The sequence below is a fragment of the Platalea leucorodia genome (genome assembly GCF_965183815.1).
Source record: "Platalea leucorodia genome assembly, chromosome: 5".
NCBI classification, from domain to species: domain Eukaryota; kingdom Metazoa; phylum Chordata; class Aves; order Pelecaniformes; family Threskiornithidae; genus Platalea; species Platalea leucorodia.
In genome coordinates this window covers 45,413,327-45,433,549 of record NC_138827.1, presented here as the reverse complement: position 1 = coordinate 45,433,549, position 20,223 = coordinate 45,413,327, and the positions used below count along the sequence as shown (strand labels likewise).

The window sequence follows — 20,223 nt, the reverse complement described above, 5'->3', positions numbered from 1 at the left end:
TCACCCAGTCATCTACACAGCTGCCCACCTTTATAATGATTATTTACAGCAAAACACTTGACAGCCATTTGACATGCTGTGAATAGGTATCGTACCTCGCAGCCTTAGAGGTGAGCGCAATACTGTCTATGTATCATAATCCTGGGATATCAATGTTTAACCATGCTGTAAAGCTCTTTACTGAGAAAATAGTGTATGCTTTCAACTAAACAGCTACAACCTGGAGCTAGTCTCCAGCTTGAGGACTGGGGCAATAAAATGGTTTTGTCTGACAAACCACCACCAGAGATTTGGTGGTGCTGTTAGTCAGAGTGTAGAATCCCAAGCGCATTCAGAAGCCTCCGTTAAGGAATTAATGCTTGCTTGTTTTGCCATCCAGAGAGTGTTTACAGAAGCCAAAACAACCATGCTTGCTGTCCACTGTGCAAAGAGGTGATGACATCAAGAAGACAGGTCACAAGTCTGAGTTTATAGTCATTACACTTACGTTGGTATGGCTTTTCATCCACTCAGTATGATCTTATGACCCCACAACTTTACAACCTCCCACTCTCTGGGCTTCATAGCACCTCTCCACTCTAGGTTAATCATTTCTCTGCCATTATCTGCCAAGAGTTCTTATCTCTTTTGCTGTCACTTTATAACAGGGTCCTCTTATCAAGCTGTACAAAATCACGTGACGGTGCCAAACCTATCACAAGTTCCAATTCTTCTGATTAGAGACTATCATGAAATGGGATACATGGTTTACAGCAGGTCACTAATGCTGGAAAAAGTACAGAGTCCACTCAAAGACATGCTTGTTACTTTCTGAATTCTTGGATAATTTTTTTTGTTGTTGTTCATCACGCCGACTTTCACTGAAGGTTATTACAGCCTGGGTCTCAAGGCCAGAAAAGTTTACAGGCTGCACCTCTTCTGTACTCAATGCTGTACACCTTGCACCCAAGGGTACTGTATATTTACACCTAATAATGTCTTCTGGTTCCCACACAGCCATCATACAGGAATCTATAAAACATGGACTTACATCAGCTGGTAAGTAACAGTTTTCTAACTGTTTTGAAGACTCTGCATAAATGTGTTAGACTTGGGGCTGTCTAAACTGAAAAAATTGTTACAATTGAGCAAGCCAAGAAAACTGATTAATTTGCACGCGTATTTAGGCAAAAAAGAACTTTATGATACAACATAAAAATGTAAGAAGACAGCTGATGAATCAGTGAATAACACTTTTCTCCAGAGATAATGCGATTATCAAATATATAATCAGATAATTAATGGTATCTTTATCTATTACAATTGCTAGTAACTGTGAAATTGTGTGTGTGTGCGTGTATAAACATTTGCAAAAATTAGATTTAAATTGCTCCTGGCCTGACTATTCTTGTTGAAGAAAACCTCAGGAATGTTTTCAGGTCTTCTCTGTAATACATGTGTCAAATGCAGATTCTTTTTTATAGCTAAAAATGCAGATATATCGTCATTCAGTGGGGGTAGGCTGGATGACAAAAGTCGGTTAAGACTTCAGAGCAGCAATGAAGTGAATACTTACAGTAGCATATGGAAACAGCATCCACTCCCATCAGAAAGCCGGCAGGCGTGGACTGCTCTGGCTTGCAGGAGCGAGGGGCATTGCATGCCCAGCTGCCCCGGGGTGCCAGGGCTGTGGCCGAGCCCCAGCGGGTGCCTCTCCCCACCGCCTCCCTGCCCTTCCCCTCGCACTTCCTATCTCGGGTCGTTCTGCCTCTCACCAGACACCAGGAGCAAGGTGCCCTTCCTTTGGCAGGGCAATAGCATCCCCTGCCCCGTCAGCCTGTGCCAGGGCCAAGAGGGGCTGGAGAAGGCTTGCCAGGGAAACCTCTCCTTCATGGAGCAGAAAGCTCCTCACAAGCTGGCCGAGCAGCGCTGCAGGTTCCACAGCCCAGGGTTTTGCAAGGCTGTGCCACGGCACAGCAATTTATGGCAAGGATGAAAGAAGGGAGCTTTGGCCCGCGTGTGGGAACCAGGGTTCACCCTCCTCCTCTTGCCCCCAAAGGGCGTGATCATATGGCAGGTGAGGCACTCGCCCTGATGCTGGGTGTGATATGGGCACCTTGCCATCAAAGGAGGCTCTGGGGCCGTGGGGATGGAGGGTGCAGCAACAGCTGCAGGAAACAGCCTCAAACAGAGCTGAAACCTGATCTTGATCTCCTGGGTGGAGCTGCTTCTTTTCCCGGGGAAGGGAACGGTGCCCACCGGAAGGGCTCCTACCTCGGACCTGGCTGTGTCCCAGGCAGCTGGCCCCCAGGGGCTCCCTTCTCACCCTCTTCACCTGCCCTACACCTCCCATGCAAGAACTGTGCCCAACACCACAGCAAGGTTTCCTGGGCTGCAGACGGATGGCTGGAGGAGTAATGCCCCATGGATCACACCACCAGGCCTGCAACTGCCTGCCTTCCGGCTGGCTACGCCTGGTGCCAGCCCCGCTGCAGGGTGGGCTCCTGATGCCTCTCCTTGCAGGGAGGCATGTAGACCCTCCAGCAGTGCCATCAGGGTATCCCATCTGCAACAGCCCGAGGCCTCGCACAGGGTGGTCCCAGGCTGTTGGACATGGCTCTGGCCAGGGTCAGGCCATACCTGGCCAGGAGGGCTCATCCCAGAAAAGCCACAGAAAAGGCAAATCCAGAGACCCTCTGGTGCTTCTCTACAGGTGTGGGGAGCTCCTTCCCACAGCTCTGCTCCCAGAAACACACGGAAAAGGGGGGGGGGGGGGGGGGGGGGGAGTCCAGCCTCCCAGCTGGGCCTCATTGTCTTGGGTCTTGCTCTGAGTTCTGCTCTTTTTGGCTGCCAGGGAGGAAAAAGTGCTGGGGTGGCCTCTGGTCCTCCCCCTTCAGCCTTCATCACAGGATAGTAAAATAATAATACATCTCATGTATCTGAAGAGTGGTCACTCAGATAAGGTTTCTCAGGGTGAAAGGATACAACTCAAGGAGAAGGGAAAACAAGACACTCCTATCCGTCATATTTACACCAACTAAGTGCCATTTTCAAGGCTTCCAAAAGATTGCCAGGTCTGGGTTCCCTAACTCATGTGGGTGCGAGAAACAGGTTGGTGGGAGACAGAAGTCAGCAGAGCGCTGTTGTCACCATACCTCCAAAATGCACTCATACGTGTGTTGTATCACAGACAGACCAAGACAGATTCACAAAGCATGGCCCAGAAAGAGCAGGTCTAAATCCTGTGAAACTCTGAAATCCTGTGTGCTCTGGATTAGGGCAAGGATTCTGCCCTTGTGTGACACTGCTCAGTCAGAGCCCATGGTGGCATCCCTGAAAAGTGCATCTAACTCAGCATTGTAAACTGATCACCACGTACCTGTAAGGGTTAAATGTAACCAGCACTGCCCTGCGGGCCTCTGCTCAGAGGTGGGGGAACCAAATAGGAAGGAGCTGGATTCTGTTCTTATTTGCACTTAGAGACTAATTCTTTGGAAGAAAAAGCTGTCCTCCCAGGGTATAAGTACAATCAGCAGCAGGGCCAAATGCTCTTAAGAGTAAATCCCAGCCCTGGACTTTCACTTTTGTCCAGTCCTTCCCAGCGCCTCCTTTGCATTTTCCTCTCTAACTGGAGGCAGAGCAGGTGGGCTTGTGAGGGCCCGCCACCGCCTCCGCAGCTCCCCACCCCGCCAGCCCCTCAGGACAGGGGCACTCGCTTGCTCCCCACCACAGCGGCTGAGAGGTGCCCTAGTCTGGGAGCACCTGCTTTGCGGACACGCACCCTGTGCATTCCCCCATCTGGCGATAAGTCAGGTTTTGGTATAAACCAGTGATGTGCCACAGCACGAATGACCTAGCTTTCTCCCAGCAAGGAGGGCCTCATCCAGCTCCCATGAATGTTTAGGTTTACAGTCATATAGTCAAAGAGGCAGCTGGAATTCACAAAATCTTTATAGTACATCCTATCTTCCGGATGAAGAACATCGTATGGACTTATGGAAATTTTTATGGTAGTGCCATGATTTTTTTTTTCCTACCAGATTCCGGGGCAATATAAAGCTACTTGACTAGTTTTATTTTTCCTTTAATCAGTCTCTTGTCTTAGTGTCCTCAGGGACATTATGCAACTTTTATAAGCATTAGCTATGATTATTTAACAGAAATAACTGTTTCATTAGCTTGAAAAAATGGTTAAGAGGAAAAATACTTGTAGTTTCTTACCGTAAAATTTTTCAGCTTGTATAATAGTTACTGACATCTTAATTTTAATGTATGTCCTCAGGCAGGTTACGGTATTATAGGTAGTGCTCTTGAGTTTGGCAAGGTTTGTTTTTCTGTATATTATTATTATTATTATTATTATGCATATATAATGACATTTCATTTGATTAACAAAGACAGCAAATATCTTTAGAAGTTTAGATTAGTATTTTGGTCAGCAATGATGCTGGCAAAGCTTCCAGAGGAGTGAACGGTTTGGGCTATGTGAGGACTGCAAGACATGAGCTGTAAGTGATTTTTTTGTAACAGTGAACTTTTGCTGTTGTTATTTACTCTTATCAATTTTCTTCCCATTAAATACCTTTCCTGTCGTTATACTGCAAATGAGCTACCTACAAAAGGGGCAGTATTTACATTTACACACGATTTTTTCCAGTTAGTCTGATTTTAAATACCCAAATACATGAGGCAAAGTAACAATGATGATGCCTGTGGTCTCCAGAGGGAAACCTCCAATGCTGACAAAACGCCTCCAGCCACTCGTCCGTATGGGTAATTTAAAGGTCAACTCTCAAACTTGTCTTTATATAGAGTGAAAGGGAAGAATTATCTGCAGGAGGAGTTGTGTTTGGCTGCAGTGTGGGGAAGACAGTTGCAACTTCTTATGCCAGATTATTATTAAAATGTCTAGAGTTCACTCACATATCACATGTGTAGATTATATATAGATATGCAACCTTATATATTAATATATATTAATACATTCTTACACACAATGAACAGACATGCATATGTACACAATCCTTATCAAGACTTCTCAGTATAAACTATGCCTAGTTTATCTTCTTGTGGTTTGTTTTACGATTCTATGCTTATGTGCAGAGAACTCTTATATGAGATAGATACATATATATGAGCTTACACTTTTTTCATGGTAAAGATCAGCTATTAAATTATTTTTAAAATAAAGTTTTCCAAGCTTCAAAACATAATTGGGGGGGGGAGGGGGGAAGCAGACCTAAAACATCTTTTTTTTCCACCAACAGATCAAGGTCAGTTGCCTCAGCAAAAGAAATTTCATTTTTAAGCCTGTCTGTGCAGGATAGAAATCAATTATCTCTTATGATACGGAGACCGGCGCTCAGCCCTGACAGGAGCCTTGCTTTATATACAAATATATTTGGAGTTATATTTCCAGACCGAGCTCGAGTTTTTTAACCAGCTGTTCCACACTCGGCTCCGAAAGGGCTGCACAGGCAGAAACAAAAGAGCCTCATCAGAAAAAGCAAATCATTATCGGTGTTGGAAAGGGGCGGCGGGTCCGCGGCGGAGGGGGGCAGCGCCGGGGCCGCCCGCGGCGTCCCTTCGGCCCGGCCCCGCGGCGGCTCCCGCACCGCGGCCACGGCGCCGGGCAGCGGAGAGGGGCCCCTGCCCGCGGACTCCGCGCCTCGCCTCCCGCTAGGGCGGGGACGGCGGCGGCCCTGCGGCAGGCGGGAGCCACCGGAGCCCGCGCGGGCGGCCGTCGCCCCGCGAGCGGCAACAGGTCCGAGCCGTGCGGGGCGAGCGCGCGCTGTCCCGGCGGAAGCCGTGTGATTTATCGGGGGGGGGGAAGCAGAGTTCCTGCTTGCAAAACTGGATCTTCAGGTGTCCTAATGGATAACGGCTGCCGTGTGGAAAGGGCCGCGGTTCGCTGCCGATGCTGTTGATCCAGGGAACCCCTCCCGCCAGCTCTGGGCAGGGCTCGCCGCCTGCCGAAGGGCGCCCGCGGGTGCCTCGGCTTTCGCACACACCCCCGGGGCCTCAGCCCTCCCTCGCCTTCCCGCTCGTTCCGCGAAACCTCCGCCGGGCCGCCGCCTCGCCGCCGGGGAGGGCGCAGCGCCCCTGCCCCCGCGGGAGGGAGCGCGCCCGGCGGCGGGCGGGGCGCAGGGGGGCCGGCGGCGCCCGGCGCCCCGACCCGGGCGGGCCGGAGCAGACGGCGGCAGGACGAGGTGAAGTGTTACGACACCTGGCCGATGACTCACTGAGCAATAAAAGAAAGGCAACCGCAGCGATGCTTTGCCACCCACTTGGCCCGGGTCGCTCCTCACTCCGGAGCCTCCCGTAGTTTTGCATCACGCCGCTGCCAGGTGTTTATAAGGCAGCCGTGCATTCCGGCGTGCAGCAGAAAGCTTGGCCGGGCTTTAAAAATAGCTTCTCGGTCAATAATTGACTGTTTGGAAACGGTTCTCTATTTCGGACCGGAGAGGACCGACATCTCCGTAAGGCAACAGTGAATGATTCGCAGCAGAAATAAGGCAATAGGCTTTGGAAAGCGATCCTCTGTGGTGTGCGTTTTATACAGAAAACATTTCAGCCTAAAGCACCCACTCTGTTTCTCTGACAGTGGATCAAAAAAAAAAAAAAAAAAAGTATATTTTTGTGGGTTTTTTGGTTTTTTTTTTTCAGTTCTCTAGAGGGGACAGTTTACTTTCTAAAGCCTGAGTTGGAGGCACTAACAGCCTCCACTCAAATGAATCCCTAGGAATTAAACAGCAGTACCTCCTCGGCAAAGTGATGAGAGGAGCCCGCTGGCTACGGGATTTTGAAGGTTTCGAGGTACTCTCCCCTTCATACTGTAGGGGTGATCTGTTTGTGACAAGGAGCGGAGGAGGGAAGACATGGGGTGAAAGGGAAAAGAGAGAGAGAAGAGAAGAGAAGAGAAGAGAAGAGAAGAGAAGAGAAGAGAAGAGAAGAGAAGAGAAGAGAAGAGAAGAGAAGAGAAGAGAAGAGAAGAGAAGAGAAGAGAAGAGAAGAGAAGAGAAGAGAAGAGAAGGAAAAAGTGGAAAAGAGGAGAAAGGAAAAGCAAATAAAGAAAAGGAAAGGGTAAAAAGGGTAGAGCAGAGCCTGCATGGGATTTTCCTGGTGTAAACAGTCTCGTAAAGTTGGGCGTGAGAGGGGCGTGAGGTGAAGCAGCAAACTCGCGTTACAGACTTTCCCCGGGGCAGGGGGGCCCTGTGCCCGCCGCGCTGTCCCTCGCTGCCTTCCCCGGGGCATTTCCCGGGGCCGCGCCCGCCTGTGCCCGGGGCCGCCCCGCTCCGTGCCCGGGGCCGCCCCGCTCCGTGCCCGGGGCTGTGCCACCGTGTCGCTGCGCCGGGGACAGGCTGCGTGGCGGTGACTCTCGCCCCGCGCCTGGCTGAAGCCACCGGTTTCAGTGAGCGGGCGCTGAGAGCGGCCGCGGGCTGGCGGCACACGGGAACGCTCGGCGGGAGAGGAAGGGGGGGGCAGGATGCGGATTTCTCTCCTTCTTAAATACTTCCCTCTAAGTCTCTTTGATCGGCTTTGGGTTTAGACTTCCCGGCAGAAAAGTTTCGGTCCTCCATTTATTTATTTCTTTCAGTTGCTTCTGTGAAGTTTGTCTTTAACATCCCCCCCAAAAAGTTCTCTTTTCCTAGAGTTTGCTTGCTGGGAAGATAAATCAAACCTTCTTCGGGACACTTCCAGACACAAAGCTAGAACGGAGCGTGCTATTTGTTGCTCACCGAGCAGACCCTCCAAGTCGGAAATGTCTCTGCTTAGGGAAAAAGGCTTTGAAATTTGCCCAGGTTCTGTGGCCTCTTTGGAGCTGTAAGAAATTGGAGTTTGCCTTGAAATATCATCACACAGAACCCTCTACCTTGAAAACAAAGAGGTGGAAGAAGCTTCAGATTATTTAAAATTAGACAGTGTTTTTTTAATGTAAAGATACATACATTTAAATAGGGAAGTATAAAATATTCCAGGTCTTGCTCCTTATACTAATCAAGGCTGCTGGAGGCTCCCCGAGCCATCATCTTTTATAATTATAATTACACGCGTCAATCAAGACCTTCAGGCAAAGTCAGAACAAGGCAGGCAAACTCAGGAGAGAAATCACATTAAAAAAAAAAAAAAGTTTTGAGAACTTAGTAAGGAATGGAGAAGAGATTAGAAGAAAGGGTAATTAAGGTTGCTCAAGGCAATCGTGAGAGCTAGAACTCCATGTTAAATTAAATGTAGCCACAAGGGACCAGGTATCATTTATAATATGTACTGCCCTAAACTGTTACTTCGGAGAAATGTGGATGTGTAATAACCACTCCAAAGTATTTTCATCCATAGCGATAGCTCGCGGAGTGGCTTTGCGAAGTGCAGTTTGAACTCTCTCCAAACCCTTCCCCGGCGGAATGACATTGAGCCCATGAGTAGGAGCGAAGCGCCCGGGCGCTAGCGCTAGGGCCGTGCCCGAGGGGGAGCGCTGGCCGGCCCGGCCCTGGCCAGCCGCCGGCGGGGACAGGCGGCCATCCCGGCCCGGGCTGCCCGCGGGGGCCGCAGCCCGCCTGGCCCCGGCTGCGCTGGGGCTGGTTCCGCCTGCCCCGTCCGGACGCGGGGTTTCCTTCCCCAGCTTTCCCCTAAAACGCGGGAGCCCTTCCCGGAGCAGCAATAACGAGAGCGGCGGCACGGAGCGCCCCGGCGGGGCGTCGCCAAGCGGCGTGACCCACCCGGCGGCGAGCGGGAGGGAGGGGACCGGCTCTTTCCCCGACGGAGCCCAGCGGGCTGCAGGACCCAGGTCCGACGGTGCCCTGCCGATGTGCACTAAACTTCCCACGGTCTGCTGTAAATGCAGCCAGAGCGGTGCTCTGACACCGCTTCTCCTGCGGGGAAGGGCTGCGAGGAGGAGAAGCTCCTCTGCGAGCCGCCCCGGGGGTCCTCCGGCCGGCCGTCGGGCCAGCAGCAGGCTGAAGCGGCTCGGCTGCGGGCTCGCAAGGCCGGAGGGCCGCGGCCCCGCCGAGCCGCGGGGACCCCCGGGCCGCAGTCCCGACCCCCTCCCGGCGGCCGCCCAGGGGGAGCGGAGCGGAGCCGCTGCTGCGTTGCGGCCGCCGCCGGTGCTGAGGCGGCCGGGCTCAGCGCGGGGCGATGCTACACGGCGACGCCTGCGAGAGGGGTTGTTTGTAATTCATGTATCTGGGAACGACTTCCCGGGGGCGAGACGGGGCCTCAGCCCGAGCTACGTCTGCCTACAGACCAGGGCATTCCCTCGGGATGGTTTTCAGCCACCCCGCCTTCGCCATCGAGCTGGCCGCTCCCGCAGCTCGCCATGTTGCTGTGCCAAACCTTATTCGCAGGCGAGCTGCTAAACTGTGAAATTATAACTTGAGAAATAACGTGTTGATATAGATCAAGAGTTCCCCTGCTCGCCTTCCCGCCCGAAGGGGAATGGCGAAAAGGTGAGAATGGAAGGAGCCCGAAAGGTCCGAGCCTCTCTGCGCGTTGGGTCCATCCCCGCAATGTCAAACCCTGCACAAGAGAGGGAAAGAAAGAGACGTTTTCTACTCCAGTGGTGTCGGTGTTGAGTTGGCTCGGGATCTGCGCTGAATTAAGCAAAAGGTCTCTTCTTCCAGTTACTGGATGCGAAAAGTTTAAACTGTCTAGGAAAGAGCACAGCCGAGTCCGCTCTCTGCACCGGGAGGGCTTGTCCCACCTCTGGTCACCTTGCGATCATCACGAGTATTTAATAAGTTACAACAAGGGTCAGTTTTCACAAACTCTGTCCCAGCCGATGGGAAATGCTATACCCTGCGCTGGAGAGAGTTCCGCGCCTCACTTGCAATCGGAAGCAATTTTCACCGCCAAATATTTTCAGGTCTTAATATACACAACGGAGATTAAAGTGTCAGAGGAGTACGGGCAGCCGAGCGCTCGGGCGGGGGGCTCGGATGCTTTCAGAGGTGCAAATATTGCTCATCCCACACCGCCAAACCTACGCGCCGCAGTGGGAGCGGCGCGGAGCCCCCCGGCCGCTCCCGGCCTGGAAGGGGCGGGAAGGGCAGCGGGGGCGGGCAGACCCCCGGCCCGGCCCGGCCCGGCCCGGCTCGCAGGGCGGCTCGGCACCCCACCGCCCCCAGGCCGCCCGGCTCTCGCCGCTGAGGCACCCGCTTGCGAGAAACGAGTTCTTTGGGACAACTTGGAAAGGAGTGGCGCTTGCTGCACCGTGAGCCGGGGAAGGGAAGGCTCTTGCTCAAGCGATGGCTCTGCCAGGGCATTGGCTTTTGTGCAAACGATGCAACTGGCACGGACAGATTTCGCAAGAAGGTTAGGGGAGGGAGACCCAAAAAGCCAAAATAGGTACGGCGAGCTCAAGCGCGGCTCCCGCCCCCTTTTCTCAGGCTCCGGGGCTGCGCGGCGGCAACGTGGCCGCAAGGTTCTCCAAGCGCGGGGGTTACCGCTGCCTACCCTCGCCCGCCCGCGGGGAAGGCGAGGGCCGGGGGTCCCGCAGCCGCAGCTGCCCGGGCGGGGGGACGGCCCCGCCGGCCCCAGGGGAGCTGGAGCGGGGCTCCCGCCGGCGAGGAGGCACAGCGCGGGAGGGAGGGCAGGCTCGGCGGGGCTGGCGGCCCGTCGGGCTCCGCCGGGGCGGGGTGGGGTGGCTGCAGCCCCGGCCCCCACCCCGCAGCCCGCTTTAACAAGCGGGCAGGGGGTGAGCGCGCCGGGCAAGTGTGTGCGCTCCTGTGCGTGTGTGCGCTGCGTGTGTGTGCGCGGGGGGTGTTGCTCACCCCGCCTCTGCCTTATTGGCTGCAAGGGCGGTGTCGGGGCCCCCCTTCGCCGGAGCCCCCCGCGCCCTGCAGCCCCCGGGCTCCCGGAGCGCCTCCCCGCGGGCCCCGGGCTAGAGGTCCCGACTCGGCACCTCCGCACTTGTGGCGGGGGGAAGAGGGGGAGGAGGAGGAGGGAGGAAGGGAGGAGGGGGACGGGGGTGGGAACCCTGTCCAGCAGCACCAACGGCGGCAGAGCGCTCCTGTGCACTGTGCCGCTCCGCATGGATCGGGGCGCCGGGCTGCCGCCGCGCTGAGCCCCGGGCGGAGCTGCTGCGGGCTCCCGGGGTTCCTCCTTCCTCCCCGGCACCCCCCGGTCTTCCTCCTCCTCCTCTCCTCTCCGCCCCCGCCGCCTGCAGCCCGACTACCGCTCCGCGGCTCCCCCAGCCGCGGGCACCCGGCGGCGCTTCCCGGCGGCCGGGGCCGCTCCGTGCTCCCGCTGCGGCAGGGCAAGGGCTGGCGTGGAGCAGAGGGAGGGAAGAGGAGGAGGAGGAGGAAGAGGCAGTGGCCGCCGAGCGCCCCTTGCTCCAGCTAAATCTGTGCTGCCGTGTCCAGGTGCTGGTGTCGCGGACGGACACGGAGCCCCCAGCCCGGCCCGCAGCCGCCTTGTCATGCTGCCCAAAGTGGAGACGGAGGCCCTGGGACTCGCCCGGTCGAATGGGGAACAGGGGCAGATGCCGGAAAACATGCAAGGTAAGGGGGGAAAGGCACGGCGCTCCCCCTCCGCGCACGCTCGGGCCCCCCTCGGCAAACCGCCCCTTCGTCCTGCCAAAAAAGTTTACGGCTGCTGCCTGCGAGCTCCGCCGCCGCCGCCCGCTCCGCGCCCCGCCGAGCCCCTGCCTTCGCAGGCCAACTTCCAGCGTGGCTCGGGCGGGCACCGGGGGCCGGGGCACCAGCGCCGAGGCGACCGCAAGGCCCCGGCCAGGAGGTGCAAACGCGGCCGGGGAACCGTCAAGCATCTGGCGGACGGGAGCCTGTCCCGGGGTGCAGACGCCCTGCCGGTCACTGTCCGGGACAGCAGCCCCGCTGCAGATCCGGGGGATTTCGGTCTCGTCCCCGGTCCGCGCAAAACTGACTCGAAGTTTATGGCAGGGGAAGTTACGCGGGGAAGTCCTGCCGAGCACCCCGTGTGCCACACGCCGTCCCGAAACGGGGCCCCGCGGGCTCTGCCCCGCGGGTGCGGCGCCCGCAGGCAGCGCGCAGGTGGCAGCGGCGGCGGTGCGAAACTTCGCAGCAGAGAGCCCCGACGCCGCGGCGGATTTGCGCCCTTGCGGGGGACCCGCGGAGGCAGCGGGATGCCCGAGCTGGGATGGCGCTGGAAATGCCTCTGTGGGGCGGGACGGGGCCGTTCCCGGTGCCCCGCTCCGGGCCGGAGCGCTGCGCGGAGGGAGGCGGCGGAGATCCCGTCCGAGGGCCGCCGTGGGGGGCTCGGCTCCCTGCCCCGGAGCCGGCAGCCCGGTACGCGGGCGCTGCCCGCACCGCCCCGCACCGCCCTGCGCGCCTCTCCCGGGGCAGAAACTGCCGTCCCGATCGCTCTTTCGACATTAGCCCCTCTCCTCCCGGGACCCTGTTGGGAAGTAGGGGCGGGATGGGCCAGGGGCCTCGGAGGTGCTGGGGGCGGCCCGCCCGCCCCTTTCCTCGTCCGCGGAGGAGGCTCCGTGCCAGGGCACGGCGCTCGGAAAACCCCTGCTTTCCCACTTGGTTTTTCCTGCGAGGAGGGAACTTCGTCCCGGCGCCGGGCCCTGGAGCCGCGGCCGCAGAGGGGAGGGCCGGGCCCTCCTCCTCCTCCGCCTGCGGCCGCCCCCTGTCCGCCCCACGCCGCTGTCAGGCGGCGATCCCCGGCCGCGCCGAGGTCGCTCTGGAAAGGTTTTCCCGGCTTCGTGCCGGCGGGTTCATGCCCCCCGCGCTCCCCGGCAGCTCCCGTGCCCCGGCGGAGGGGCGCGCAGCTCCCGCGCTCCCAGCCGGGCGCCCGGGCCGGCGGCTTCGGGCGGGCTCTGGCCGCCCCGGTGGCCCCGAACTGCGGCGGCCGCGGGGTTACCGGCAAAGAGGCGACATCCTAAGCGGTGCCGCTGCGATGCCCGGCGCCTCTCGCCTTGCTCAGGAGCCCTCCGCTGCCGCTGTGCTTGCCGAGCAGATCGGAGGTTTAGCAGCAGGGAAGGGGAAGGAAACCGGCCCCGCGGTGAGCGGCGAGGTTTCTTTTTGGGAATAACCAGAGCGGCTGACGGGGCTCTTTGTGGGGGGACCCCGGCCCGAGTGACCGCGCTCTGTGCCTTCCTTCGGCGTGTTTTACCCCCCTCGTTTCCCTCCTCACGGCCGGCTCCTCCCCGCCTTTTCCCCGAGCGGCAGAAACTTCAGGCGGCCCCGGCGCGCAGTTTTCCCGCCAGCCCCCCGGTACCGGGGGGCGCCGGCTGGGAGACCCCGACCTCACCCCCGGGGACGGCGGTCCCGCACCGCTGTCCCTCCGCCGACCCGCGGGGAGCCGCGCCGACGGGGGCTAAAAGCGTCTCCCCCGCGGCCGCGAAGGCGGGGGGCAGCGGGCGGCCAGCGCTCAGCCCTTCGGCCGGGGCGGGCGGGGAGAGGGAGCGGGGCGGAGGGGCGGCCGTCACCCCCAGACAGCCAGCGCGGGGGGCGCGGAGGACGTCGTTGTAGGCTGGTTTTGCAAGTAAGTAACTTGCATTTAACGCGGCGCAAAAGTGCTGGGTCTGTAAGATACAAGTTGAGGCTAATATTTGCAGGCTGATGTTGAAAGAAAACTTTAAAGGAAACGAACTGAGTTACTTTAAATACACAAGTGACACTTAATCTTTTCATTCTGCTTTTTTAAAGCTTGCCCCTGATCGTTTTCAGTTTTAAATGAATTAATTTAGTTTGTGATTTCATAACTAAGGACTAGGTTAAGGGCACTCTGTAAATATAAATATTTAGAACATGAAACCGAGGAGCTGATGGGCTTTGTTCCACTTGCTAAGTATCATGCAGATTTGCTGTTGATGAAAAGTTGCATGTCTCACTGCAGGCTCTATTTTTAAAAATAAAACCTCCCCCCCCAGTTTGCAGTGTTGTGTGTGAGCTTTCTCTCTAGATGAGAACAGTTGCAGAAAATTTGAGTTATTAATGTAAATTCTAATTGAATGTGCTATTTCTCCTTTCCCCAGTGTCTCAGTTTAAAATGGTGAATTACTCTTATGATGAAGACCTTGAGGAACTGTGTCCAGTCTGTGGAGATAAAGTGTCTGGGTACCATTATGGACTTCTCACCTGTGAAAGCTGCAAGGTTCTGTACTAATTACTTCATACAAACACAAGTACAGCAAAAAAAGTTTCAAATATAAGCAGAAAAAATGATAATTAAAGAAAACAGATGTGTAATGCTGTGGTATATTTCTGATATGTTTCTTGTTACATTCATGTGAAAAAATTAACCCCCCAAAAGCTTTAGGATTTAGAAGTCTCTTGGAGACATCTCATCTGCACAAATGGAAACAACTTAGACTGTTTTGCATTGCAGTTTTATTGTTGCTTTTAAGTATTTTGCAGTTGTGAAGTGATGTAGTTCTAGAACGACTTTTATTCCTAACTGTCCTAAATATTGATTTTAGTTGATTCATATACATTCAGTGTATTTATGTTCCTGGAGGATAAAGTAGGAAAAGTATCCTCAATACAGATCAGCTTTGCAAAATCTAATGCAGCTTTCTTAAGATTTTTTCATCCTTCAATATTATGATGTAAGTTTCCATGACTATAATGACCATGCACTTTTTTCATACAAACTATAACTGTCAGAGCTCACTTGACACTCAAAGTCAAGTAACTAATGTATGATTTGGTTTAGATCATTCATTAATTTTGAGAATAAAATATTTGTAAGTGCAACTTATCATATTGGAAGATAAATGTATATGCATGCTTCTATCTAAACCCTATACTAAAGGGTTTAAACTCTGATGAATTTATGACGTCAAATTTGTCATGTAAAATTTTTTTAAAGTTCTTTACAGTTATTTAAGTAATGCACTGTAATGGAAACTCCTTTGCCAGAACAATGCAATTTAAAATATTTAGTTGCATGGAAAAATTAACTTAGCACATTATATTTTCATTAAAAAATAATCAATGAGAAATGAACAACAAGCACTTATTATGCCTCTAGCATGCACCACTGGGATGTAGAGTAGCCAGAGGTACTCTGTATTTCTGTTATCTTTCCAACAATGTCCCTACTTATTTCATGTAAAACTACCTAAAAGGAGGACTTTAATAATTTTGCAATGATTAAAGAATACAAAGGGAACTGGTCAGCCTCACTATTTCTGCTACCACTGTTAGGGGCACAGGAGACTATAGCCAGTCTTACCAAGCTTTGACATAAGTCCATAAAACATAGCACTAACACAAGAAAACTCCTCTGGAGTCTGGTGGTTTTCTCCTGGGTACATCTCACTGTAATTTAAAATAAATTATGTAACTTCATAAGTGCTTGAGTGGTGTCTGAAAAACATGTTAGAATGATTTCCATAAAATAAAATGCTGAAACACGCTGTTCAAGCAAAATGGGCTAACTTTTGTATCTATCATACAGGGATTCTTTAAGCGAACAGTCCAGAATAACAAAAGGTACACATGTATAGAAAATCAGAATTGCCAGATTGACAAAACACAGAGAAAGCGATGCCCTTACTGTCGATTTCAAAAATGTCTAAGTGTTGGAATGAAATTGGAAGGTAAGAGCTATAGTCTTGCTGATATTGTCAACTATACCATAGATTAATTTTGAAAATAATAGGATTAGATATGTTATTGCATGCTATTTTATATTAAAAAAAAAGCTACCTATTTATTGTAGTTTTGAAATTATCGTAAAAGGTGACTTTGTATGCTCAATTAAATTGTTGCCTTATAAAAAAAATCTAATGAGTAAATGGTAAATCACTAACAACTAGCCAAAACCATAATCCATTTTTTCATTTATGTATGTAATTTAATGTTTCAGTATTTTAGAGTTTGTGAATGAATGGATCAAGATAGAATAGTTTTGCAGCTTTTTAAAAAGACTTAATTTAGATTAAACATAAAATATGTAAGAAGTGTGTCCAGATTAGAAAAAAAATCATTGCTATGGAGAGTGATCTGATTTTATTTATATTTTACATAGGGTTGGGGTTTTTTATATATATTCTTCTGACAATAAGGCAGAAAACAGAGAAACAGATAAAGTAAGGGTTTTTCTCACACTGACTTGCCTTTGAGATTAAGGAATCAAAATAATCTCTAAAGTTGTGTCCTATATTTTTGTGATGCTATATCTGAGATACTATTATGAATGAAAGAGAATAAGGCATTTTGAAGTATAGTTTTTGACTTCATTTCACTTTCTCATGTACGGAGAACAATGAAAAGTATACAATACCCTTTGAGATAACCAAATACAAAATTATCATCGACTCGAATTTGAGAATCATACACAGTTCATTCTAACTTTGATATATAAAATATTAAAGTTCAGATTTCACAGCAAATGTCATTTCTGCTTGACCAAGGACAAGCTCCTAAATTCCTTATTCTTACAATTGTACTGCAATGGCATTCACCCTAGACGCTTAACCAGGAAAAATCAGGCCAAGAAGGGAAACCATAAACCATTAAGGGAACCATAAAGGATAAGACCCAATCACCTGAGTCTGGCGAAGGAAAGCTGTTGATATAACTGAAGATAAACAGAAAAATCAGCCTCCTGCAGTTTGATGGATTCGATGTTATTCTGTTTGCCCACAAGACTGAGCTAGCACTGACACACTGCACTAAACGTCCTGAATCACTGCGTGTTCTTCCAAATTCAAATAGTACAATAACGGGACATTTGGAATCCTTTTCTCATTGTTGACGTTAAGAATAAGGATAAAATACATTTATGTACTCCTACTTTTAACTCCTCTCAATTGTTGACAATGATACAAGACCAAATTTTGTCTTCTGTGGTTACATGCAGTTCACCTTAATTTCTATAGGAGTTATACAAAAGCATTTGCTGACCCAATTTGGCTCACAGTTTTTAATTGTAAAATACCTGGGAGGGTACTATGCATACAGATTTAAAGTTAATTACCTTTACCAGCATGGTGATTTAATTATTTTAATTTCCTGCATTTTGCTCAAAATCAACATTCAACAGCAATATTAGCAGCAGCATTTTTACTACAAATTTACTACAAATTTAAGCCTGTGGTTTTAAAGATACTCTAGAAAATGTACTTTAGCTTCCTTATCTGCACATCCCTACAACTTATTTTCCTTTGCTTAGAAAATTGGAAGAACACATGCTTCCATAATTGTAAATAGTTGTGACATTTATATATGTATTTCCCTGATAGCGAGATACATAGCTTTAAAGTCTAGTTCATGAATTACCATGGACCAAAAATAATCATTAAACGTTAAAGTCCTTATGATAATGTACAGTATTATGCGTATCTAGCATTCATAATAAATTTTTAATGTTCTACTAATCCCTAAGATAAAAAGCTCAAGAACTTAACCTCCAGCAATCTCAGCAGTCTCAACATGTCACCAGGCTGTCAAAGGTTCCTCTTTCAATCTAATTGCCGTTGGGCAAGGTGGGCTTGGTGAGAGCTCCTCACTAGTCCATTACATATATACCATGGTGACAGACACTGCTGTGACAGAGACCACCAGTATGACTCCCAAGGCAGCTGTTGAGGTGGATTTGTTTTAATTATTTCTAATTCCAGAGATACTACAAGCCAGAACAGTGTCAATAGTTTCTGTTTCACTTCCACCTTCTGTGTGGAAGGCAGCAAGCTGACAGCTTTTTCTCTGCACATTCCAACTGCAGCTAAACATTTCTGTAGAGCTGTTCAGCTAACTAGAAATCTCAAAGTTTTACACAAACCTGAACAGAATCATCAAAAGGAAATATTTCCTTTTTGCCAAGAAAAACGTATTCCCCTTTGTGACTACTGAACATTTCGCAATTTACGTTTCAGATGTTTTGCTGCGGTGGAAGGCAGTAATGGAATGATTATAATGAGACAATGTGGTCCACTGGATACGTCTCAGACAAATTCTGGACATCAGCCCTTGTTTCTTAATGACATAGTAGCTTGACATAAAACCAAATATACATTGAGATCTCCACATGATCCCATAGCAGGTGTGAAATTCCTGTAGCCAACCATTGTGTTTGTCCCTGTGTCCTAATCAATGTAAAGAGAAGTCCTTCTATGTTAGTAATAGATGCATGTGATATTTAAATTACCAGAAAAAAGTGACATTTGTTAAGTCAAAATAAATCTTTTTCTTTAGGAATAAAAGTGCTACTTTGAATTTGGAAAAAAAAAAGTTACATTTTTACATTTCTGCTCTGTCCTAATGTATGTTTCATTAAAGAATGTTGATTCCAAGCTTTAATTACTATTTACTTTGTCCTCTCCCCTGACAGCTGTGCGAGCTGACCGAATGCGTGGTGGTCGAAACAAGTTTGGACCAATGTACAAGAGAGACAGGGCATTGAAGCAGCAGAAGAAAGCTCTTATCCGAGCAAATGGACTTAAACTGGAAGCCATGACTCAGGTGATCCAAGCAATGCCGACTGACCTGACAATATCCTCTGCAATCCAGAATATCCACTCTGCCTCCAAAGGCCTACCTCTGAACCATACTGCCTTGCCTCCTACAGACTATGACAGAAGCCCCTTTGTAACCTCTCCAATTAGTATGACAATGCCGCCCCACGGCAGCTTGCAAGGTTACCAAACCTATGGCCATTTTCCAAGCCGTGCTATCAAGTCCGAGTACCCTGACCCTTACACTAGTTCACCAGAGTCAATAATGGGCTACTCATACATGGATAGTTATCAAACAAGCTCACCAGCAAGTATTCCACATCTGATATTGGAACTCCTGAAATGTGAGCCAGATGAGCCGCAAGTCCAAGCTAAGATCATGGCATATCTGCAACAAGAGCAAACCAACAGAAGCAAACACGAGAAGCTCAACACATTTGGGCTTATGTGTAAAATGGCTGACCAAACCCTCTTCTCCATCGTTGAGTGGGCTAGGAGTAGCATCTTTTTTAGAGAACTTAAGGTAGGTAACAATCTTACATTATATTACCATTCAATCAAGAAAAAAAAAACAAAACCAAAACATTTGTTACAATGTTGTACTTCAAGCAAGAAAGTATGGTTTATCTTTTCTTTTTTTTTTTTTCCCCCAAGCATCTCATTCTTAATTTATTTGGCTTGAAGTAGGCAGACTATTATGAGGAGCAACTTGTAGCTGTCTTCCACCTGAGCCTGTAATTAGCTGTAGCAAAGACATTCAAGTTTCAGTCCAGATCTTCTGTAATTTACTGTTTATCACAACTGTTATTAACCTCCATAGAGCCTCGCATAAATTTTACTCCTTCCCCGTCAGTATTGTGCACGGTCTGGCTTGTATGCAGAGTTGTAAGCACGCCTGTTACACCATTCTACATTCATTTATGTAATTATTTTATTACCTTGTTTAACATATGGGGGAATGCCATTTCTCTCCATCTCCTTACACTCTTTGTATAAGTAAGTCCACATTTGGAATATTCACTTTCTCACTGGGATATTATTTTGTGCATTCTCATGTGTGTAGTTAACACATAAAGGCTGAATCCTAAGCAGGGTATACACAGAACAGAAAGCAAGGAGGACAAGTAGTCCTTAAGGACTCCTTTTAGTTCTCATCACCACTGATACATGGGGGATTCCTTTAATCTAGGCTGCCTACAATGACCTTTAGGCTCTTAATTTTGTTGGAGCACCCAATAAATCCTCATGCACAGCTCTCTGGTGGCCAGAAATTCCCCCATTTACATTTCTTGGACTTTTTGTTAATGTAATTTTGTGGTCTGTTGTGGTCAGGTCTGACATTTTAAGCCAGAAGTTTAGGATCAGACAATAGAGATAAACTACAGTTTTTAACCACCCTCTTGATACAGAAATTAGCTCTGGTATGAATAAAAGACCTTCTGTCTCAGAAAATCCTCAAGATGAAGAACTCAAATCACATCTGAATTTCCCTATTATATTGCTAGTTACTGAATCTCTGTCTGCTACCCAGAGATGTTTTTGCCACAACCATTTGCTGCTGAAATCTGTAAAGTTTTGCGACCATCCATAATTTCTTGCTGACTACTGTCAAGCTAAAGGAAAATAATACAATATCCAAATACAACAATTACTGTAGAAGTTCACTAAGAATTGAATCTACATGAATCAAGAGCAGAGAAGGGAGATCCCATTAAAAAGCTGCAGTCAGGATCCTTGCCACAACAGTATGTCTGTCATAACCATCATGATGCAGACACAGGAAATAAAGCCTGATTGCAAGAAAAGCAAGCTGTATATGTTGCATACACAACTCCAGCTTCTCTCCAGTTTTTCAAGAG

The 20,223-nt window shown here is 50.2% G+C and overlaps 1 protein-coding gene across 2 annotated transcripts in view; it reads left to right on the top strand.

Annotated features, from left to right (window-relative positions):
• Positions 1 to 974: 974 nt before the first annotated feature.
• Positions 975 to 20,223, top strand: part of NR5A2 (nuclear receptor subfamily 5 group A member 2) — a gene marked incomplete at both ends in the record, with an annotated part of 95,238 nt that continues 75,989 nt past the window's right edge. Inside the window, 5 exons of one of the 2 annotated variants that reach the window (XM_082314549.1) lie at positions 975 to 1,038; positions 11,337 to 11,474; positions 13,937 to 14,055; positions 15,364 to 15,505; positions 18,241 to 18,887. In XM_082314549.1, coding sequence (XP_082170675.1) covers positions 975 to 1,038; positions 11,337 to 11,474; positions 13,937 to 14,055; positions 15,364 to 15,505; positions 18,241 to 18,887 — 1,110 coding nt within the window. The remainder of the gene's footprint in view (positions 1,039 to 11,336; positions 11,475 to 13,936; positions 14,056 to 15,363; positions 15,506 to 18,240; positions 18,888 to 20,223) is intronic. The other variant, XM_082314550.1, reaches the window with a different exon arrangement.